The following is a 25341-nucleotide window of genomic DNA, read 5'->3' as shown; positions in this document are numbered from 1 at the left end:
AATTGTAATGAGTTAAAGGCAACCATTTGTTGTTGGTTGACCATGTTCAGCTGGGTAGTTCTCGCTTAGGCCTCTGGTGTAGTCGCTGTCAGATGGTAGTAAGCGCTGGGTTTTTCTGAAGACTTAACTGGGCTTGACATAGAAGACAGCTTGCTCACATGGCTGGCGGCTGATCTGGCTGTTTGCTGTAGTTTAGCTGGGGCTCTCTATCACAGTGCTTATATGTGCTTTTCGATGCGGTTCAGGCTTTTTACAGCATGGCAGCTGGATTATAAGAGACAGCATTCCAAGAATGAGTGTTCCAAGAGACCAAAGCAGAAACTACAAGGCTTCTTATGACAGACTCTTGCGAGTCATGTGGCAACACTTCAACAACATTCTATGAGCTACATAGGGCCAGCCCAGATTCAGTGGGGAGAGAACTACACAGAATTTGAATACTGGGAAGTGTAGTTCACGGGGGCCGTCATGGGAAACTGGTTCTTACCGTCTTCCTCTAACCTCCATGATTCATTTCCCATCTAGCAACAAAATGCTCTCACAACCTTCCTAAGACCTCCAAATCCTCACTCTATTAAGTCATCAAGGTCAGGCTTGAAGCCTGTGATCTCATTACCCAAATCAGGTCTAAATATAAATGGAGCTCCTTGGGGACAGCTCCCTCTACTGAAGGTCCCCGAGTGTAGCTCCTAGAGCATGATTCTCTTAATCTGAAGACCTGTGAATTAAAGAGACAGGTTATCTTCTGATACACACCCAATGTACAATGCTAAGACAGGGAGAAGATAACTGTAGGAGACATTTCTATGTAAAAAGGAGAAGAATAGGAAGCACATAAGTGTTAGTGAGCTAGAGAAATTTTGTTGAGTCCAATCCTCCTCCCTATAAGTGATTCTTTGAAGTTCTGGGCTCTGCTTCCCGGGCTCTCGGTTCTGCACTCTGAGCCATCTTTCCTCCTTAAGAAATAGCACTCTTCACAGCTGAGCATATTTCTCAGACCGACTCGTGCCTGTAGAAGGTCAGGGGTTATAAGGGCTCTTTTTCTTTTGAACTGTCTCTGTCCCTGAAGTCTGAGTAGGTGGTTGTTTTTGTTTGGTTTTGATTTTTTTTTTTGCCAACGTAATGCTCTTAAAAAATGGTGTAAGCTTTCTGTGATTATTATTGTTGCTCTGTCCATGTGACAAAAAGACACACCCATAAATATCTCCGGGATAGGCCCCATTCTTCTTTGGAATGAGGAACAGCGTGCTTTGAGATGATGTCTTTGAGATTCTTAGAAGCCTTTTTGTCTAGCAGATAAGAGAGTCACGCCCTTAAGATTCTTAAAAGCCTATTGTCTACCTCTACCTCTACCTTCCTTCTTTCTCCCTTCCACCTTCTTTCCTTTCTTTCTCTCTCTTTGATACTTTGAGACTTTAGTCTTTGCAGTGAGGAAACTTGGGAGGAGAGAGGCCTCATCCTGGTGTCTTGATCAGATGTTGACAATTTGTCAGCAGGTGTGTTTCTGGCCCACAGGAGCAGAGCATGCTGCATCTCCCGCCACTGGTAGGTTTATGCCACATGGGATCCCTAAAGCTTGGTTTGAGCCCTAAGGCTGTAAAACCATGAATAAGTGATGGATAATTACAATCCATCAGCCAGCAGCCAGAAAGAAGAATAACGAACAGAACTCCCAGACTTGGAAGAATTTCATGGATTAGAATTGCTGGTAGAGATAAGTGACAACTTAAATTTAGAAAATAAGTAATAAGAGCATTTAGGGAGATTCTATTAAAACCTTTTTAAAAAGACCTTTAAAAATGATTTACAATTACAAAGTCAGCAAGTAAATCAAAGGAGAGATTGGCTCCTCATGAATAACCAACAGGTGACCTGTAAGAGCCACTCGAAGAAAAATCACAAAACGCAGAGCAAAAATTAAAAGAAATAAAGCATTAATAATAAAAATGGAGGGCAGATCCAGGAGGCTTAATAGTTTACTACAAGATGTAAAAGAAAAAGTAGACCTATTTGACTAGATAGAAAATGTTTAATGGGAAAAGCCATTATAAATTACAAGATAAATTAAGATAGTGAAAATATTTCCAAACACTATGGCAGATAGCATTTTTATCTATAATAAAAAGATTTTAAATTGATTTTAAAAAAAGAAAAATTGACAGAAAGCATGAGACAAACTACAGATCCAAATCAAAGTAAATATATAATAGAAGCCTTACTTCCATCAAAAAGGAAGTGGTTGTATAAATTTGGATACAGTCATACTGTGAAATATTATGTTACCTTAAAAAGATACATTACAGGCATAAGCAGCATAAAAAGTAATGTACACATTATGATCCCATTTTTATAAAGCAAGCAGTTTCCCCAAAGCCTTACATTTCTCCACATGTATGTATGGGTACACATATGTATTTGTCTGTATATGACAATATGAGCCAAAGACAGATATGAAAATTTATGACACATGGACGTTATGACTGCATAAGAAGAAAGAGGGAGGGAGAAGTAATTAAAAAAGAACAAGAAGATTGTTTCTGAGAAAAACAGCAAACATGACATGATATAAATTATGTAAAATTATATAGACATATATGTATGTCTATATGCAGAAAGACATATATGAAAGGAGAAGCATTAAATTTCAATTGTAGTTATCTCAGTCTGGAGGAATTTCAAGTATCAGTTTCTTACTTACATACATGTTAATGATGCCTTGAATTTTTTTTTTTTTTTTTTTACAGACAACATCCTCATATCCTCAAAATTGAGGAGATGAAGGCTAAATTTTGAATGAACACATCTTGAGATAGAAAAGGTCTGAAAGGTTGCCTCGTTGACCATCAGCAAGAAATGTGCTTGGATGCAGTACTGAGTGGTCCTGCAAGAGAGCCTTGATAGCTCAAGAACTGAAAGTTGGCCAAAATAGCTCTTAATTGTTTGGGAAGGAAAACGCCTTCCAGCATCATACTGAGGAATGCTTTCCTCTTGCCTGAGAGAGGGTTGGGAACGCTTGTGGGTGTGATGGCTGAGCCAATAGCAGTATTGGAATGAGGGGAGGGAGAGTATCAGTGTGTGTGACAGTGATGACTGAGAAATGACAACTGCCAACAGCAACACATGTCAAACCCTGAACTCCTCTCTCACTCCCTCTCCTTCCTCCCATAATCCCTTGGGGCCAGAAAGGGGCAGACCCTCTTCCTTAGTCTTCTTGTCTAGATCCCCTTAAGGAAGACCCTAACCTGTAAGGCTTGGTTAGGAAGATAAAGAAGCTAGCCTTGGGAATTCCCTGGCGGTCCAATGGTTAGGACTCTGCACTTTCACTGCTGAGGTCACGGGGTTCGATCCCTGGTTGGGGAACTGAGACACTGCAAGCTGCATGGCACAGCTGAAAAAAAGTGGGGAGGGAAGAATATTAAGGAAACGTTTAAGCCTTCTTTCAAAATGATAATCTGGTTCACTAGGTTATGTCTTAATGCATAATTCTATTTTCAATGTCGAATGTGGAAAATGATCTTTTATTTGCTTTCTTTTGTAACATAGCATAATTCTCTTTTCCTACCTCTGAGAGCACTGAGGTAAAGTTCATGTGCATAGAAAGTCAAAAGAGGAAAGTATAGAAATTATTTTTTAAAATGTTACCCCTGTCACAACAAGTACCATTTACAGTGTACTTATTACACGCCAGGCACAGTACTGTGTTCTATATGCACACCTTTCCAACAACACTGTGAAAGAAATATTATTAAACTCATTTATTTTACTGAAAAGAAACAGACTCCATGGGATTAAGTAAGGATACACTTAGTTAGAATAGCACAGTCAGTGGTAAATATGATTAACTTGAAAGCACATGCTCTGAATCATTGTGTGATAGCCCTCCTAGTCGTATCCATGGAAGAGAAAGTGTGTGTGTATATGTGTGTGTGTGTGCACGTCTGTGCTCATGTATGAGTAAAATGTCCTCAGTAGTCTGTAAATATCAGAATTTTGGTCTGCTATTTAATGTACTAATAAGTAACTTCTCTTTATTCTCTCCATTTCTGAAAGCAAGATTTGCATCTTTGGGGCCTTCCAGAAGCCTAGACATGACCTCCAGTGGGGAACTAAAACCAAGAGCAGATCCAGGCTCCATAAGTGAGGGAGAAACACGGTGCTCTGTCAGCTGAGTTAAGGGAGAGCACATCTGATGAACAGTCAGTAACGGCTCCTGGAGAGGGCGGCCTTTGACCAGGGACTCGAAGATTTTCACAGACAAAGGGTAGGTGGACCAGGATTTCGGAAAGGAGGTGGGGTGGGGGGTACTGGGGATAAGAGGGAGATTTAGGCCTAGAGGACAGTGGCTGAGAAGTGCAGCTACAACAACTTGGGCTGGAGATAGGATAGGAGCAGTAGAAGATGAGGTTAAAAGTCAGACTGTCCAGGTCTCTGCCCCAGACAGTCCTGGATGCCCAAGTGAGGAGTCTGTTCTCAATCTGAAATATAACAGGAAAGGGTCTCAAATTCTCACCCTCACAGAGGCCAGGTAAGTAAAGTATGTGGGCAAAGAGGGCCAAGTATAAGACACAGACATATACTTAATTTATATTAAACACTTAGAAATTATCTTCACTTCCCTAAGCAAATATGTTGCCTTTCAATTATAATTTAAATATGTAGCTTCTCAGGTTATCTTTCATCTTCTTATGTTTGAAATCGATATGAGGAAAGAGAAATATTTCTCCGCTCTAAGAAAAACAACAGCACAAACACAACCATAAATAACAAACTACACTTGGTCCCAGCATCAGGAATAGATAGGGAGAGCGAGGACTCAGACAAACTGGAGTGGATTTGCTTTGTCTCTGGAGGTACTCAACACTCAGCTCCTTACTGCCTCATGAGAGACTGGGCCCAGTACTTGCAGATCTTTTAGGTTTTCGTGAAAATTAGAAATTCTGATTTTGACATAAAATCCTTTGATTATTTAACAATGGCTAAAAAATGTGTTTTAAAAACTGAGTAAGCCAAACAAACAAAACATATATCCCATCTAAATTAGAACCGTGGGCTCCTAATTTGCCACCTTGCTTAGGAAATAATTAATGTTTTTTGAATAGAAGGATAATACATTTAGAATTTACTTTAGGAATATTATCTGGGGGTCATATATGAAATTAACTAAAGAAAAAGGAGAACTCGAAGCAGATAGACCAATTAAGGCATCTTTCAAAAAGCTTGGCTTGAACTGAGCAGGAAGCTGAGGAAATGGAAATGTGTTTTCAGGTATAGGACTGTGAAAGAGAGAAGGTCTGCAATTTGGTAGCAGGATATGGGGAGTAAAAAAAACAAAAAACAAAACACAACATGAAGTGCAGTGGCTGTTTACAGTAATAAAAATCTCAAGGAAAAAGATTTCTTTTTCTTTCTCCCACGATGTTGATACCAAGGGAGGGTATGACAGTGACTTCAAGTGCCAGGATAAAACAAACCCCAGAACAGGAAATGTGAAGCAACAGGAACAGTAACAGACAGAAAGATATCAGATAAGAATAAGATTTCAGGAAAGGTTCACAGGTAATACAAACAATGAAGTCACAAGGAATGTGGACGTCAGTGAATATGGAGCTGCCTTGTGATATTAATTTTTTTTATGTTTCCTTTTCTTTTAGAACACTTTCTTTTAAAGCAACAGTTGTTCCAAGGTCAGAGTCAGAAAATACTCCTCTGACATATTTTATCAAGCACTTCTAATGCACCAGACATTATTCTGGCTACAGGAAATAGAATCTGAATATGATTGTAAAGTATATACTTTCATGGAGAGAATTCTAGTTCAGAAGACCGATAATTTTTTTAAAAAATAGACAATGAGGGCTTCCCTGGTGGCGCAGTGGTTGAGAGTCTGCCTGCCGATGCAAGGGACACAGGTTCGTGCCCCAGTCTGGGAAGATCCCACATGTCGCGGAGCGGCTGGGGCCGTGAGCCATGGCCACTGAGCCGGAGCGTCCGGAGCCTGTGCGCCTCAACGGGAGAGGCCACAACAGTGAGAGGCCCGCGTACCGCAAAAAAAAAAAAAAAAAAGACAATGAGAAAATATCAAGTTATGATAAGTAAAATACAAATAACAAAACCACAGTGATGCAATATAGAATAACTAGGGGGTTACTTTAATTTGGGTGGTCAGGAAAGGTTTCTCTGTGAGGGGCCAGTTTCCATTTTCCACATTCAAGAGGAGGTCCTCATCTGGAGTCTAAACCCATACTGTTGTCTAAGTGAAAAGAAAATTATCTTGGGCCAAGGAGTACAGATACTGAGGAATTTGCTGAGAGAGTTCTGACACTGTTAAACTGTCCTCACTGGTAGGACAAATTCTCAGCTGATCTCAGATTATTACAGTGCAGTATTAGCACATGAATATTTGTTTTTATTTGTTTACTTCATTGTTTTATTTTTCTCTCATGGAGCATTTTCTTGCCTTTAATATAAGTTGAAGGAGGCTTCTGGCAAAGATGGAGTTAATGGGAGCTGGCTTACTTTCAACTTGAAACAAAAGAACAAAATATGACTTTCCTGGCAGGGGTTAAGAATCTGCCTGCCAATGCAGGGGTCACAGGTTCAATCCCTGGTCCTGGAAGATCCCACATGCTGCAGAGCAACTTAGCCCGTGCACCACAACTACTGAGCCTGCACTCTAGAGCCTGTGAGCCACAACTACTGAAGCCCGTTTGCACTAGAGCTTGCACGCCGCAACTACTGAGCCCATGTGCTTCAACTACTGAGCCCACGCGCTGCAACTACTGAAGCCCGTGTGCCCTAGGGCCAGTGTTCTGCAACAAGAGAAGCCACCACAATGAGAAGGCCGTGCACTGCAATGAAGAGTAGCCCCCGCTCGCCACAACTAGAGAAAGCACGCAAGCAGAGTGAAGACCCAACACAGCCATAAATAAATAAATAAACAAATAAATATTCTTTTCCATTATGAAAAAAAATAAAGAACAAAATAGTAGATCTAAGAAGCAATGGGGATGTAAAACAGTTTGGTAGTTTCTTAAAAAGTTAAACATATTCCTGCTGCATGACCCAGACATTCCACATGTAGGTATGAGAAATGAAAACAAACATCCACACAGACATATACATAAAGCTCATAGCGATTTGATTTGTAATAGCCAAAAACTGAAAAACAAAACAACATATGTCCATCAGGAGGCAAATGCATAAACAAACTATGGTATAGCCATATGACAGACTACTATTCACCAATAAAAAGGAACAAAGAACTGATACATGCAACTACATGGATGAATCTCAAAATAGTTTTGCTAGATAAAAAGTCAGAAAACAAAGGGTATATACTGTGTGATTTTATTTCTAGAGAATTCTAAAAAATGTAAATTTGTCTATAATAACAGAATATAGATCAGTGTTTGCCTGGGGCTGGGAAGGAGGTGGGGAGAGGCAGGAAGCAGCCATAGAAAGGGGTACAAGGAAACTTTTGGGTGTGATTAATATGCTTGTTATGGTGATGTTTTTCACAGGTGTGTACATATGCCAACTGTATACTTTAAATATGTGCAATTGACTGTATACCAATTGTACCTCAATGAAGCTGTTAAAATTATCGAGGAAAATAGTTCTATATCCAGAATCCGAAATCAAAGATTACTGCAAACTCTTTCCTATTTAATGTGAGTGTGTTTTCAATATGAAGTGGGTCTTGACCCAATGCTACTGAAATTATTTGATAAATCACTTATCTTTATAAATTGTTTAAAAGTTTTTTTATTTAGAAATTTAATTAGCAGTTTTAAAATTAATAAGGCCATACTATTGGAATATCATGTAATTATGTTGGTGTCTTTCTTGCTAAAGTTATTATTATTTGCACAGTTAAAAGCTTTTTAAGTAAATGATGAATATGCAGTACAGTATGGGGGATGAAAGTTCATCTGGAAATAAAATACAACAAATTATTCACAGTGGTTCTCTCTGGGGTAGAATTACAAGCTCCATGGCTGATTTAATACCTGGCCCTACTGTTATTATTTTTAAAAATTAACATGCTTTATAATCTCCAAAAACGGATCTTTCCATTTTAAGAGAAAACAAAGAACTTCAGGTAAAGTTCCTGACACAGTGACTGGCACAAGACACTCACTGAACTGTAGCTATTACCTAAACCTCAGGTAACTGGCAGCCTTCCTGGGAACGCTGGAGCATCTTCAAAGAAACCCTATTCTAGTTCTCTACACAGACCCAGAGGCAAGACAACATGGAGAGTCTATTTATTCAACAGCCGCTTTGAAGACAAATACATCCCCTCAGTAGTCTGAGGGGATATATTTCCCCTATTTCTACTTCAGTCCTTTTCCACAAATTTCTGTCCTTTGCGGGCTAGAGCCTGACGCAAAAAAAGACAGTTGTCCTAGATATACACAATCTTTGAGGGCACAGTTTGGAGATGCACAGGACCCTTGTAAAAGTGGGACAGCAGAGTCTCACCGTAGCCCACAAGGAAGTAGAACCTGTGCACAGGCCGTTACCTCAGGACCAGAGCACAAATCTCCACCTGGTTAGCCTGGCGCTTTAGAATAAGCTGGTCAGGGAGGCAGCCGGGGAAGACCCCCAGCAGAAACTGGCGAAGGAAAACATCTTCCACCGTTAGCTCCGTAGCCTGGCCCTCCCCATCCACGTTACCTGTGTGCAGTGATAGCCAGTCCTTGCGGTGGGTGACGTGGTGAGGCGCCTGCGCCTCCTCGCAGCTCACTAGCTTCTTCCCCTTGCCCAGTCGGACTCGAGCCGCCCGGTTCTCGGCGCCGACCTCGCTGGTGTTCAAGTCTCGCGAGACGCCCGGCAGCTTCCAGTTCTAGAGTGCATATGGGCGCCGCCATCTTGGACCCTAAAGTTATCGATTTTTTAATGTTTGTCATTTCAGGGGCTAAATATGCCCTTATTTTCTCCACCTTCCGGGTCTGCCACGCTCCTCTCCTCCCCGTGTCCTTTCCGTGTGTTATTTTGTATCAACCAAAAAAAAAAGTACCATCTGAAAAGCAAACTGAACCAAAGCATCACTGACTTTAAATATCAGGGCTTTATTTCCTCATTTAGCCATTGAATCAGAGATAACACTTCATGAAGATGAGGTTCAGTTTTGGAAAGTGTTTTATACCGGAACAGTGAATATCTCTCTAGTACTGACGATTAATTGCTGTTCTCTCACATGTATTGATTCTTTTGAATCTCTCACGTGTATTGATTCATAGCAACCAAGAAGCTTAGCTTTTTTTTTTTTTCTTTTTTTTGCGGTACGCGGGCCTCTCACCGTTGTGGCCTCTCCCGTTGCGGAGCACAGGCTCCGGACGCGCAGGCTCAGCGGCCATCGCTCACGGGCCCAGCCGCTCCGCGGCATGTGGGATCCTCCCGAACCAGGGCACGAACCCCTGTCCCCTGCATTGGCAGGCGGACTCTCAACCACTGTGCCACCAGGGAAGCCCAGAAGCTTAGCTTTGAATACAAGTATGGTAGGGATTGATTTGTGCCAGGGTTATTAGATGTTTCAATCACGTGGATCTTCCTTTATTTCATCAGCTCGGTTTGTACACTGGGCTCATACACAGAGTCTCAAAGGTTGCTAAAAGCAGCCATAACACAGAGTGAAATCAGTGCTAAATTAAGTATCAAAGATGCAGTTACTTTTTTTTCTCCTAAACCTTGGAAGAGACACCTATGACACAGTGAAAAGTTAAGACGGTATGGGATCAACTCTTCAATAAAATCATTGGCGCGATGTGCCCCCTGACAAATCAAGAACCCAGAGAGAAAAGACAATTTAATAAATGACAGCATTATACCCCTCCGCTATATAACACTTACAACACTTGTTCAGAATACATTTATTTGGAAAGGTAGAGTTAAACTTTGTACTCAGAGTTCTTTTCTTTTTAAGAACTAACCACTGATCCCAATATAGCTTTCCAAGGGAGAAAGAAGCTTACTCTAAAATGGAGAGTAATTTCTTTGGAAGGTACAGAATCCTTGTCACAGAAGGTTTACAAAAAGTTATTTGACAGTAAGGATAGAACTTATAAAAATGATGTCTTGCGATTCCTACAGATGCTATAATTCTGCCATTCTTTGGGAATTAGTACATTGGCATAGTAAGAAGACCAATTTTAAAAGTCCAACTAGAAATTGCATTTTATTTAAAATTAGAGGAATTTAGTTTTACTTATAATCTATATATATTCAGGCCATTTATCCTGAATTGGATTATATTAAAAATGAGAAATCTCTAATCTACCATAGGGATACTACCAGTATTTTCTTCCTTCCAAACACAAATGTGTACATACCATATGATTCCATTTGTGTGAAATTCTAGAGTACAAAAACCTAACCTATAGTTTCAGAAAGCAAACAGTGTTTTTCTGAGGCCAGGATTGGGGGAATTTACTGAGAAGGAGAACAAGAAACTTTTTAGAGTGATGGACATAGTCTATACCTTACATCATGTGTCAAAAACTCATCACACTGTGCACTTAAAATGTATTCATGTTATTACTTTTAAATTCTACTTCAAAAAAGATTTTTAAAACTATATTAAGATACCATTTTTTACCTATCACATTGGCAATAAATTCAAAAGCTTGACAACACACTTTTTTGGTGAGGTTGTGAGGTAATGAACACTCTCACATTGCTTAGGGAAGAAAAAAACTTTTGAAGCCCTAAGAAGGGGAATCATATGCCTCTTGATACAATAGTTGCAGAATATGTAGCCTTCCTGCCAAGAAATGCATTAACAGAATCTAATCATGTAAGACTATCAGACAAACCCAAATTCAGAGACAGTCAATTGATCTGAACTCTTAAAATTTTTCAATGTTAAAGACAGAGGAATAGTTCCAGATTGAAGGAGACTAAAGAGTTATGACAACTAAATGCAATATGTGCTCCTAGATTGGATCTTAGAACAGAAAAAAAAAAAAACAGTTATAAAGGACACAAATGGGACAATTGATAAAATATGAAGAGAAACTTATGTAAGATAATGCTGTTATATCAACATTAAATTTCTGAAATTATCTTTACACTATGGTTATGCAGGAAAATGTCTTTGTTGTTAGGAGATATACACTGAAGAATTTGGGATTAAAGGATTATTGTGTCTGCAATTTACTCTCAAATATTTCATCAATAATAATAGTGGCAATGATTAGAGAGATAAATAAAGCAGATATGGGCAAAACATTAATGACTGTTGTCTCTGAGTAAAGGTTATATGGGAGTAGGATTTTTACAACTTTTTAAGTTCGATGGTTCTTTTAAATTTGGATTTTTAAATAAATAATTAAAATGAATCTTCAAATAGCAGTTTCTCAATTGAGAAGGAAACCCAAAAGAGAAAGGAGAGAATTTTTTTTCCTTGGGCTCTTAGAATTGAGTAGACCTCTTGGATTCTCGGGAAAAACTTCAAAATGTCCCAAAGATTATAGCTTTGGGGTGTGTCTAGGAGCTCAGAAAGTAAGGCCAGAAAATAGCCTGGGTAGAAAGTGGGCAAAAATGCATATGCATGATGGTAATGGAAGGAGGACAGTATTTCTGCAGGCTTATTTCTGCTCCTGCTTTGCCAGTTTGCTTCTCTAATTCAGGGGGCTATGAACATTTCATTGCAATTTTGGCAACACTGGAAAATGTACATACAGTAATATTAGTAAGAGGTGTTGATGGCCACAATAATTCCCTGGGAAGAAAAACATGTTACAGAATTTACCTTGAAACTGGGGTGGACAACTTCTTTAGTCCACAATGCAACCCTTAAGATTAAGACTGTATATTAGAGTTGCTGACAGATCATTATGGTTTGGAATATCCCAAGAAAGAAGACAAAGATAGAAGGGAATTCTGTGAAAAAAAAAGGGAAGAAGGGAGAGAAAGACAAGAATAAGCACGTGCTGCCAGCACTACGTCAGCTGCCCTTCGAAGGCACTAGCAAGAGGTGGTTGCTTCTGCTCTTACCCCTCCCACAAACCTCAGAGAGGACGATTGCCTGAAACACAGGGGCTGGCTACTGCATTAGGGAGATGACACTTTTTTCAAGTCAAAGAAATTTAAACTGGGCAAGGGCTCACTACTCCTTTGAATTTTTATACTTCTTTGTTCTAGTTTGTCAACACTTGTCTCATGCCTCCCTTTAATTTTTTTTTTTTTTGCGGTACGCGGGCCTCTCACTGTTGTGGCCTCTCCCGTTGCGGAGCACAGGCTCCAGACGCGCAGGCTCAGTGGCCATGGCTCACGGGCCCAGCCGCTCCGTGGCATGTGGCATCTTCCCAGACCGCGGCACGAACCCGCGTCCCCTGCATCGGCAGGCGGACTCTCAACCACTGCGCCACCAGGGAAGCCCTATTTTAATTTTTATACATGTTTTATCTCCCTTATCAATAGATCTCCTACAAGCTGAGTACAGAACATAGTAATTTTTATGCTCCTCAAAAAGTTCAGTAAAATGCCTAACAACTCATGCTCAATAAATATTTATTGAGGGAACATGACATTAAAAAAAAACAAAAACAAAAAAAATCTAGGCCATCAATATTTCACTTGACGTGTTGTTGTGTGTGAGAGCCCCCTAGTGGGCAAAAAGAGCTGTGTGAAGGAGCCCAGATCAACAGGAATTTAAGCAAGTTTTCAAGGGAATGATCTTGGACTCACTTCTTTAATTCAAGATGCTTTTCTTTTCTTATCTCTCTGATTTATTCTTCTGAGGGGAAAGATCAGTTTCGAATATTAAAACTCATTAATTCTCCAGGACAGCAGCACTGACTATGCTTCTGACTCCTTCCCAAAGGCCTTTTCATTCAACCCATTAATGGAAGATAAAGTGTGGCATTGATTCTAAGATGTCTTTTCACATTTTAACATTTCTGACAAATAACGTCTTATCGATGCCTTTCAAGGTCACTCTTTGCTAAGCAGTCATCATGGCATTGTTGCCACTGCCTACATGTGTGCACACTCGGTTATGGCACTCCTCACATCAGTTATGAGCATTGTTTCTAGCAAGTTTGTTAAATTTAACTGTCGCTTGAATATATTTTAAAAGATATATACTAAGATACACTAACTGCATATCTATATCTATATTTATACATGCACACACATACACATACACATAGAAAGACAGAGCCATACTTGGCTTTAAAACACAAAGCTATTGTGTATGCAAAAAAGGCAAGAAAATTATGTAGTGGGATGTAAATCAGTTCGTGTAAATTGATTATTTTTTGAAAGAATTCCAGATTGTGCTGCAAAACAACAAGTTTCCTACAAGGCCTAAGAAGGGAAGAGACCCAGAAATCGATAGAGCTGTGTTGCATTCTATTACTGAGATACATGCAAAAAGATTGCTTATTATGTGCCAAGCAATGCAGCCAGAAGTGGGAAAATGTGCAACTCTCCCTCTGAATAGATAAAAGAAACTCCAAAGTAATGAGTGACTGATGTGACCTATTTGCGCATTGCGCAGACTATCAGTAAGATGTTAACTTGTCAGCACCTTCCTGATTTTTTGGAACAGAAGTGGTTTACTTGTAATGATACATGATTCATTTGAGGTAAAAATGGAAACAGTAATAATGGTAAATTGAAAATCCTGGTGAATCTCAAGGTAGAAACACTTCTCAAAATCATATTGACAATGTTAGAAGTATTAAAGAGATCAAGATAGTGAGCACAAGTAATAAAAATCAGCGTATCTACAGCCACTATGGAAAACAGTGTGGAGGATCCTCAAAGAATTAAAAATAGAACTACCATATGATCCAGCAATTCTGCTTCTGGGAATATACCCAGAGGTGACAAAAGCACTAACTGGAAAAGATATTTGCACCCCTGTGTTCATAGCAGCATTATTTACAATAGCCAAGACATAGAAACAACCTAACTGTCCATCAATGGATGAATGTATAAAGAAGTTGTGATATATTATATATATATATATACACACGTATATATATATATGTATGATGGAATGTTATATATATAATGTTATATATATACATATATATATATATATGATGGAATGTTATTCAGCCATAAAAGCAACAACAACAAAAACGAGGAAACTCTACCATTTGCAAGAACATGGATGGACCTTGAAGGCATTATGCTAAGTGAAATAAGTCAGATAGAGAAAAACAAATACTATATGATCTCACTTACATGTGGAATCTAAAAAAACCCCATAAAAACCTAGAAAACTAAACTCTTAGAAAAAGAGATCAGATTTGTGGTTACCAAAGGTGGAGGGGAGGGGGAGGGGGAATTGGAGGAAGGTGATCAAAAGCTACAAACTTCCAGTTATAAGATAAGTAAGTACTAAGTATGTAACATATGACTATAGCTAACACCATTGTATGATATATAGGAAAATTAAGAGAGTAAATCCTAAGAGTTCTCATCACAAGAAGAAAAATTATATTCTTTTCTTCTTTTCTTTTTATTGTGTCTATATAAGGAGATGGATGTTAGCTGAACTTATTTTAATTATTTCACAATATATGCAAATCAAACCATCATGCTGTATGCTATACACTTATACAGTGATGTATATCAATTATTTCTCAATAAACTGAAAAAATCAGCATGTCACTATGATAATATGCATAATTACTGATGACCGAACAATTATCTCCATATATTTAAGACACAACATGAAATCTAACAATGAGATCTTCTCCAAAAGCGCATTATGTATAAATGGCAAAATAATTGGATGGATAATGGTTGAGTTAATGGTGGGCTAGCTAAAAGTTACTTGGAATTGGTGTCAACAGCTACCCATAACTCACACAGTAGTTTGATTTCTGATGCATTTCATGCCCATGTATCTTAATGGTTAAAGGAGAAGCTCATTGAAAACTAACTTGAGTTGCCTTGGCTATTCTTGATTCTTTCTTTTTCCATATAAATTACAAGTTAAGTTACACAACAAACTCTCTAGGTCTAGATCAATTTTAGGAGCAATGACATCTTTAAGATATTGAATCTTTTTGTTCATGAATATAGTGCATCTCTCAATTAATGTAGATCTTCTTTACTGTCAATAAATTTTATAATTACTTTGTAAAAGACCTCTGAAATTTTTGTTGTATTTGTCATGGATTGACATTTCATTATTTTTGTTGCTATGAAATAAAGTAATTTTATTTTTCAAATTGTATTTTCTAGCTGTTAGAAAGTAGTAGTGATAAAAAATAAAATTGACTTTCATATGTTGATCTTATATCTGGTAACCTTGCTAGATTTCTGCATTAATTTTTAAACTTGTCAAATATTGGTAGGTGAATTTGGTAATTTTGGGTTTCCTGTCATTTTTTAAAAGAAGAGTTTTGTTTTTCCTTTCAAATTATTTTATTTGTATTTATTTATCTATTTATTTATTTTAAACTAATTTTTATTGGAGTATAGTTGACTTACATGTTGTGTTAGTTTCTGCTGTACAGCAAAGTGAATCAGTTATACATATATCCACTCTTTTTTAGATTCTTTTTCCATATAGGTCATTATAGAGTATTGAGTAGTGTTCCTTCTTAGTTATTAAGTTCTTATTAGTTATCTATTTTATATATAGCAGTGTGTATATGTCAATCCCAGTCTCCCAATTTATCCCTCCCCACCCCTTTCCTCCTTGGTAACCATAAGTTTGTTTTCTACATTTGTGACTCTATATCTCTTTGGTAAATAAGTTCATTTGTATCATTTTTTTAGATTCCACATATAAGTGATATCATATATTTGTCATTCTCTGTCTGATTTATACATCACTCAGTATGACAGTCTCTAGGTCCATCCATGTCACTGAAAATGGCATTATTTCGTTTTGGTTTGTTTTATAGCTGAGTAACTTTCCACTGTATATATGTACCACATCTTCTATATCCATTCATCTGTCAATGGACACATAGGTTGCTTCCATGTCCTGGGTATTGTAAATAGTGCTGCAATGAACACTGGGGTGCATGTATCTTTTCGAATTATGGTTTTCTCCAGATATATGCCCAGGAGTGGGATTGCTGGATCATATGGTAGCTCTATTTTTCGTTTTTTAAAGAACCTCTGTACTGTTTTCCATAGTTGCTGTACCACTCTGCTTTCAGAAAGCAGAGGTAGAAACACATCCTAACTTATTTTATGAAGTCAGTTTTACCCTAATATCAAAGCCAGACAAAGATATCACAAGGAAGCAAACATCCAAATGAACGCATTCTTCATGAACATGGAAACAAAATTCTTATTAAAATATTAGCAAACCAAATCCTGAAACACATAAAAACTTTAAACGACATGAGAAAGTGGAGTTTATCACAGTTATGCAAGGTTGGTTTAATATCTTAAAACTTGATTCATTTAATACACCACATTAATAAAATAAAGAAAATAAAGTTGTTCATCTCAATAGGTACACAGTAATGCATTTGTAAGTAGCAATAGTCATCCATGGTAACAACTCTCAAAAAACTAGGAATAGAATTCAAATTTTTCATTCTGATAAGTAGCATATACAAAAAAAAACTAGAGCTAGTATTGTATTAATGCTGAAAGATGAAATGTTTTTATTTAAGATCAGGAATAAGGCAAAGATGTATATTCTCAGCATTTCTATTCAACATTGTGCTTGTGGTTCTAGCCAGTTCAGTAAGGCAAGAATAAAATTAAAGACATACTTATTGAAAAAAAGAAATACATGTGTCTTCACTTGCAGCTGACATCAAAAGCACTATCTTTAAGGAAAAACATAAAATCAACTTCGTAAGAATGAACATTTTTTATTTTCAAGAGACATTAATAAAATGAAGAAATAATTCAAACAAGGAAAAATATTTGCAAATATTATACCTGAAAAAGGATGTGCAAACAAAATATATTTTTTAAATCTAAGAACTCAATAATAAGAGGAAACACTCCCCCCTCCAAATGTGCAATGCAAAGGATTTTAATAGACAGTTCACCGAAGAAGATATATAAGTGACTAATAAGCACTGAAAACATACTCAATTAGTCATTAGGGAAAAGAAAATTAAAACTCCATAGAGATACCATTACACACTAAGAAGGATATTTTTATTTATTTTATTTTTTATCATTATAATTTTTTACTATGGTAAGAACCATATAAAATGATATATACCCTCTTCACAGAGGTTTAAGTATGCAGTATAATATTATGAACTATAGGCACAATGTTGTACAGAAGTTCTCTAGAACTTTTTCACTCTATACCCATTGAGAAGAGGGATATTTTTAAAAAGACTAACAATACCAACTCTTATTGAGTATGTGAAGAAACAATCATACATTTATGTTGGGTGTGTAAAATGTGTATAACTACTTTGAAAAACAGTTTTAGTAGTTTCTTAAAAGGAAAATCTTACCATGTGGATCAGCAATATACACACAAGTGTTTATAGCAGCATTATTCAAAATAGCCAAGGGCCTAAACTGGCCCAAATGTACATCAACTGTTGAATTAATAAACAAAATGTGTTAAATGAATGCAATGGAATGCTATTCAGCAATAAAGAGGAACAAACTATTGATACATGCAATGACAGGGATGAATCTCAAAAACATTCTAATAAATGAAAGAAGCCAGACATAAATGACTGAATACTATATTATCCCATTTATATAAAGTTTCCAGAAAAGGCAAAACTGTAGAGGCTGGAAGCAGATCCACAGTTGTCTGGGGTTAGGGCTGAGAGCCAGGGTTGGCTACTGGAATTAGGAAACTTTGGGGGATGATAGAAGGGTTATAAAATTGGACTCTGATAATGGTTTCACAACTATAAATTTTGCTAAAAATCATCAAACTGTACATTTACAACGGGTTAATTGTGTGGTACATAAAATACCCCAAAATAAAATTGTTTTTATTAGCAACCTAATTTATTAGCAACCTAATTTTGTTTTAACTAAAGTGTAATGTTCATGTCCCACACAGATCTTGGGTAGCTTGTCTATTAAATAATAATAATGATAACAACAATAATAATAAACTTGTCAAGCTATTAGCAAGCGGAGCAGAGGGGACTGGAAAAATCCTCAGGTGCAACAGTAATTTACTTGGCCTGACATCTCCCTGCTTACTAAACCACCATAAGAACCATTTTGATGTGAAAAGGTTAGTTAAGCTGGGCCTGAAAAACACAAGAACTTACATAGTTTTGCACATTCTGGTGATGCCTAGAACTGGAGACTGCTGCTGCTAAATCCAAAGGTAAAACCTCTGTCAAGGTGCTGAAACTCAAAGATAAAAAAATTCTAAAAGAACTAGAGGGTGAAAAAGAAGCTGAAATCACATATATGACAATAATTTTAGCAAAATCCTCATCAAGCACAAGGCAAACCAGAAGACAATGGAATGACATAGTTTAAATGTTAAAGTAAAAACTGTCAAGCTATATTTCTATACCCAGTAAAACACCTTTCAAAAATGAAAATGAACTATAGACATTTTCAGATAAACAAAAGCTGTGAGAGATTTTACTGCCAGCACTACCAGAAAAGCTAAAGGAATTTCATCAAGCTGTTGAGAAATGATACCAGTTCTACAGAAAGGATGATAAAGCATGAAATTAGTCCATGGGGGTAAACAAGCAAAGTATATTTTAATATCCCAATTTCTTTGAAAGACTAAGCAAAACAACAATACTGTATTACAGGGTTTATAAAATACATGGTAATAATACACATGTTGTCTTCATGTCAGTTTGAGCCGCTATAACAAAGTACCATAGACTGGGTGGCTTTTTTAAGCCACCACTGGGTGGCTTATAAACAACAAAAAAATTACACACAAAAAATCTCACATTTCTGTAGGCTGGAAGTCTGAGATCAGTGTGCCACCATGGTCAAGTTCTGGTGAGGCCTCTCTTCCAGGTTTCAGATTTCTGATTTCTTGTTGTGTCTTCATATGATAGCAGAGAGAGGAAGCAAACTCTCTGGTGGCTCTTATAAGTGCACTAATCCCATTCATGAGGGCTCTACCCTCATGACCTCATTGAATCCTAATTACTATCAAAAGCCCCATGTCCTAATACCATCACATCGTAGGTAGAGTTTCAATGTATGAATTTTGGGTGAATGCAAACATTTACTTCACAACACACAACAATAGGAAAAAAAAAGACAGGAGAGACAGTAAAGTGACTTATACTATTGCAAACTTCTCATATTATATATAAGGTGGTATATTAATTCAAGTTATGCTGTGATTAAAGGTACATATTATAATTCCTAGAGCAACAACTAAAATAAAAGCATAGATTGAAATCCGATAAGGGAGATAAATAAGACACTAAGAAAACACATGATTAATCTAAAAGAAAACAAGAAAGCAACATGGAAGGAAAAAAGGAACAGAGCAAGCCAACAGAAAACAAATAGCAAGATGGCAAACTTAAACCCAGCCATATCAACAATTACGTTAAATATAAAGGGGTTAAACATTCCAATTAAAGGACAAAATTGTCAAAATAGATACAAAGCTAAACAAGACCCAGCTATAAGTTGTTTACAAGTGATGCATTTTAAAAATAAATATAACAATAAGGAAAGTAAAAAAATGGAAAAAGATATACCATGAAAATAGTAATCATAAGGAATCTTGTGAGTCTTTATTAATGTCAGACAGAGTAGACTTCGAAACAAGGTTTATGACCAGAAGTAAAGGACAACATTTTATTGATATATTTATCTTGATATTTATTTAGAGCATAATATTTATATTGTTATAAATGTTAATACAGGTATCCCCCACTTTTCAAAAATTTGCTTTACACCATTTTGCTTCTATGAAAGACATATATTAGTACCTGTTTTCGCTAATGGAAGGAATTCTGAAGAGAATTTTTGCTTTTACAAAAAAAAAAGGCAAAAACTAAAAATAACATTCAGCTTTTGTCTTTTTTTTTTTAAACATCTTTATTGGAGTATAATTGCTTTACAGTGTTGTGTTAGTTTCTGCTGTATAACAAAATACAGCTACATGCATATGTATATCCCCATATCCCCTGCCTCTTGTGTCTCCCTCTCACCTTCCTTATCCCACCCGTCTAGGTGGTCGCAAAGTACCCAGCTGATCTCCCTGTGCCGTGCAGCTGCTTCCTTTTGTTTTGCAGTGAACTGTTATAGAGGCTGCCCACACCCCGGGCACTGACAGTGGCACCTCCAGGATCCTTCTCCAGGAACTACACTCAACATCTCAGCATCAAGCTGCCATAGCTTTGAACTATGTCTGTGAGCATCTGAGCTTTATCTCAATTTATTTTGTGCATCTGTTTTCAAGATGTGTCCTAAGGGAACTGCGTCTTCACTTCATGCCATTTCTCATTACAAAAGGTTTCGTAAGAATGCTCTGCTTTTGGAGAGCAGGGGAAGCCTGTAATAAAGGGTCAATTCATGAAGAAAACATAACAGTCTTAAAAACTATTTCTCAAGCAGTCAGCTGCCAAGGTGATCAATTAGGACAATGAACCAACTTGAAAGTAGCAAGTAAGCCTTTATTCACTTATTGTGTCATCGCAAACAAGTGGCAAAAACAAGTACCAGTTCCTAAGGGTTTCACTTTTCCTCATGGGACGGCACTGGACGAGAGTCAGATGGATGCAGTGCAGATGGGGGAGTCATCTCACTACCAAGGAGCCCTAAGCAAAAGGCTTCTGCCTCTTTATGTCCCTATGGGCCCGGAGGAGGGAGAGAGAGAAGGGCTAGGAGCAGAAAGGCACTGAGTTAAAGTGGAGAAAAGTGCCTTAACCCAGACCCCTGATTAGGAGGATATGTATTGGGCTAGGAATGCAGACATGCATCTGAGAATGGTTGTCCCAGGAGGTCCTGAGCCCCTGACTGCAATTCACTCCAGAAAATCAATGCATCAGCTCTGTACAAACCTGGTGTGGCCGGGACAGCTTTGTCCCCACGAGGCCTGCCGGGCAAAGCCTTGGAATGACCTGTGGTCAGGGCATGAAGGATCAGACAGTTGTTTGACCTGGAGTCAGACTCCTCAGGGTATGTAGTTTACAAGAGAATGGGCATACACTTGGAGAATTTAACGTTTCTTTTTTCTGTAATTGAAGGAGCAAACCGAAAAAACTGTCAGTAAGGATACACTTGACCTAGTAAACATTTTTAGCACACTCCTGCCAACAACTGTGCTCATGGAAGCTGGGCCATAAGACAAGGCTCAATAAATTTCAAAAGATTTAAATCATACATAGTATATTTTCTGATCATGACAGAATTAAGTCAGAAAGAGATACCAAAAAGATACTAGTAAACACTACACATATTTGGAAATTAAAATATACACTTCTAAAAACCCATGGGTTAAAGAAGAATCACAAGGGAATTAGAAAATATTTTGAATTAAACAGTTATACAAGCACTACATATCACAATTGCGGTGGCCACTTCTACTTCCATTCCTTGGTTCCCCAGATCCAAATATTCTAAATACAATCCAAATACCTAAATATAAAAGAAACTGGTTACTGTCCAAAACGTACACCACGTCTTGTAAGATGGTACCACAACTTCCTAAGATACTGTCTCTCAGATGGTCCTTAAAGTGAATCTCTATTAGGCCCTGCCAGCTTTCTGTAAGGCAACTGCTTTTAGGTCAGTGTTTCTCAAACTTTTTTCATTATCCCCCCGACCCTTATTCCAAGGAAATTTAAAAAAATTTCGCCCCTAATCATTATAATATCTAAGATTTTTTTGCCCCTTAAAACAATCTTTTGCCTTTTGTGGAGGCAGTGTCACTTCCATTGAGAATGAGTGTTCCCCATGATATGGTAAAGAGCAACACTTGTTAATTCCATAGGCAAAAGCTCATTTCTATACTTCTTTTGCTGTAAAATGTGTCCGTGGTCAAAAGGATGTTGTGTGTTGTATATGCCAATATGGTACATAAGTCCTTCTGTAGATGGTGGCGTACATAAGTCATGGTGGTGATGGCAGAAGCATTGAGGACAGGAAAGACAAATCCAGAAACAATGTCTATTTCAGTGAGAACAAATTGCTGCATCTCCATGATGGAAAGCACTGATAACCACTCTTGACCTTTCAAGGCATTAACTGTCCTATCTCAGTCTTAACCTTTATAAGAGATCGAGGCAAAACAGTATGTTGAATAGATACCAGTTAATCTCTTTTCTCAGTTACCCCACTACTTTCTCTATAGGCTTCTACACAGAGTTGTTTTGCTAGCAGGTATGGACGTTATGCATGGAATCAATAACCTGGCTTCCACCACTGCTGAGTGCCCAAGCAGTAATAGCATGCACCAATATAAAGATATACAGCTTGCCAACAAACACATGAAAGGATGCTCAACATCACTAATAATTAGAGAAATGCAAATCAAAACTACAATCAGGTATCATCTCACACCAGTCAGAACGGCCATCATCAAAAAATCTACAAACAGTAAATGCTGGAGAGGGTGTGGAGAAAAGGGAACCCTCTTGCACTGTTGGTGGGAATGTAAATTGATACAGCCACTATGGAGAACAGTATGGAGGTTCCTCAAAAAACTAAAAATAGAACTACCGGACTTCCCTGGTGGCTCAGTGGTTGAGAGTCTGCCTGCCAATGCAGGGGACACAGGTTCGTGCCCCGATCCGGGAAGATCCCACATGCTGCGGAGCGGCTAGGCCCGTGAGCCCTGGCCGTTGAGCCTGCGCGTCCGGAGCCTGTGCTCCGCAATGGGAGAGGCCACAACAGTGAGAGGCCCGTGTACCGAAAAACATATATATATATATATATATATATATAGAACTACCATACGACCCAGCAATCCCACTACTGAGCATATACCCTGAGAAAACCATAATTCAAAAAGAGTCATGTACCACAATGTTCATTGCAGCTCTATTTACAATAGCCAGGACATGGAAGCAACCTAAGTGTCCACCGACAGATGAATGGATAAAGAAGATGTGGCACATATATACAGTGGATATTAGCCATAAAAAGAAACGAAATTGAGCTATTTGTAGTGAGATGGATGGACCTAGAGTCTGTCATACAGAGTGAAGTAAGTCAGAAAGAGAAAAACAAATACTGTATGCTAACACATGTATATGGAATCTAAAAAAAAAAAAAAAAAAAATGATCCTGAAGAACCTAGGGGCAGGACAGGAATAAAGACGCAGACATAGAGCATGGACTTGAGGACACAGGGAGGGGGAAGGGTTAAGCTGGGATGAAGTGAGAGAGTGGCACTGACATATATACACTACCAAGTGTAAAATAGATAGCTAGTGGGAAGCAGCCGCATAGCACAGGGAGATCAGCTAGGTGCTTTGTGACCACCTAGAGGGGTGGGATAGGGAGGGTGGGAGGGAGACTCAAAAGGGAGGGGATATGGGGATGTGTGTATACGTATACTGATTCACTTCGCTATAAAGCAGAAACTAACACACAATTTTAAACAATTATACTCCAATAAAGATGTAAAAAAAAAAAAAGACTGGGGTTACTCTGAAATATATTTTGTATGAGAGACTGCCAAGTAAACTTACACTGTTATGTTCTTGAGTTTATCACTCACAATAAACTTCACAAGATTCAGTTCAATCATCCTACATCTTTAGTCCTTCATACCATCAAGAATCTAACTGTATATTCAAATAATAAGTTTTCAAACAAAAATATAGACTGTGACTTGTAATTACACTTCTTTTAGGTTTAGGAATTCTTGAGTAATTAATGCCTTTGGATTCTTAACATCTGTTTTGAACGCTTAAACCAAAATAAAGTAGAACAGCAGGACTCAGTAATACCTGGATTTTTTTACTTAATGATAGTTGGTGAAAACAAGTGAGATCTGTTTTCCTCATGTGATCTGAGAATAGATTAGAGCAACCCACATTTATGCTGGAGCTGTGCCCTTTTCCCCCAAATGATTCAGCTAAACCTCGTGAAGATTTAACATTAGGTAATAGAATGTCCTTTCCTAAAATAGCTTTAGTCCAAAAAAGCTGTTATGTGAGAATGAAGTTCAGAGAATTAATAAGGAGATCTGCACAAAGCACCCTGACCAATTTCTGAGGAGAAATGTGTGGTAAAGGATGGACAAAGGTGACTTTTCCTGATGTCTCTCCCTCTTGAGAAAGTGGCAGAATGGGGCCACGAGAGTTCAAGGTAAATGGGAGTTTGAAGCAATTATCTAAATAATTCAGACAAGAAGGCACACTTGGGCTTGTCAAAGTCACTGAACCTAAATATTTTGAATCCTGTTAGAAATTTGTTAAAGTATCTCTAGGGCACACATACCGATATTGACTCATTGCGTGAAGGAAAAATGTTATCCCTGGAAAAAGTAGGCTCATGTACATATACCGTGTTAAATAAACGCTCAGTGTTCTTTCTGCTTTACTTTGCCCGGTAGATAGTGCCTTTCACCTGCATAAGAAGTACGAATAATGTCCTTATATCCTATTCATAGCATTTATACTTCCGTATTTCTAAAATAATTTTATAAGTAGTATGAGTGTTCACCCAGAAGAAAAAAAATCAGTGTAGCTGATATGAATACAAAATAAAGGAAGAAAAGAAAAGGAAATAGAATTACCCACACGCTTCTGGGAAATAAAAAGACTTCACAAGCTATAAAAAAAAATCATTTTATTCACAGGGTACATTTCCAAAATTTCTCCAAGTAAGGGAGGTAGAGAAATTGAGACTTACTGAACCTTCCCAGTACCAGCCATAATTACAATGAACACAGCAAAGAAAAAGACATGTTTTTACAGCAAACCTCCTCCTATGACATTGCATTTAAATTCTGTGGAAAGAACAACTCAGCAGAACCAACAGAGATACTGTTTTTCTCAAGTCATATTATAAAAAGTACCAATTAAAGTTCTTTCTTCCCTGCTACATATTCTATGAAACTAAAAAAAGAAGAAATGAAGAGCACAGATTTTCCCCACACCTACTGCCAGTGGAGTTTGGTTTTATTAGGAAGAAGTAATTCCAGGTACACTTCAAAAGTGATTTCAATTTTATGGTCTAATCTAACATCTTTTCTAGAATTACTGCATCTATGGACTTTTAGACTACTGTATGAGGAAGAATATTTGAATTTTTCTATTTTTTCTTAGCCCCAGTCTCCGCAAATTTGCTCTTGAAAGACAGCCTGTATACATGTGGAATACTATATAATGTGCAGTCATTGAGTTAAGGAGAAACTTTCTTTTTCAAAGCTTGTCAGACGAACTATGCTGTATGGTTAACTGGAGTTCTAATCATGTTCCAGACTTTTAAAAATTTAGGCAAGTTTTCAGCGGAGCTCTC

The 25341-nt window shown here is 37.7% G+C and overlaps 1 protein-coding gene across 2 annotated transcripts in view; it reads right to left on the bottom strand.

Annotated features, from left to right (window-relative positions):
• Positions 1 to 8745: 8745 nt before the first annotated feature.
• ST8SIA1 (ST8 alpha-N-acetyl-neuraminide alpha-2,8-sialyltransferase 1) overlaps positions 8746 to 25341 on the bottom strand; it is a 171871-nt gene continuing 155275 nt past the window's right edge. Inside the window, exon 6 of one of the 2 annotated variants that reach the window (XR_009565436.1) lies at positions 8746 to 8881. Coding sequence is in view for 1 of the 2 variants with exons in the window: in XM_060305959.1 (XP_060161942.1) it covers positions 21089 to 21104 (16 nt within the window). In the remaining variant the exon portion in view is untranslated. Of the gene's footprint in view, positions 8882 to 20108; positions 21105 to 25341 lie in introns of those variants that run through there. The other variant, XM_060305959.1, reaches the window with a different exon arrangement.

Source organism: Globicephala melas, chromosome 10 (assembly GCF_963455315.2).
Source record: "Globicephala melas chromosome 10, mGloMel1.2, whole genome shotgun sequence".
Lineage (NCBI taxonomy): Eukaryota > Metazoa > Chordata > Mammalia > Artiodactyla > Delphinidae > Globicephala > Globicephala melas.
Note: the sequence above shows the minus strand (reverse complement) of the source record. Positions and strands in the feature narration are given on the sequence as shown.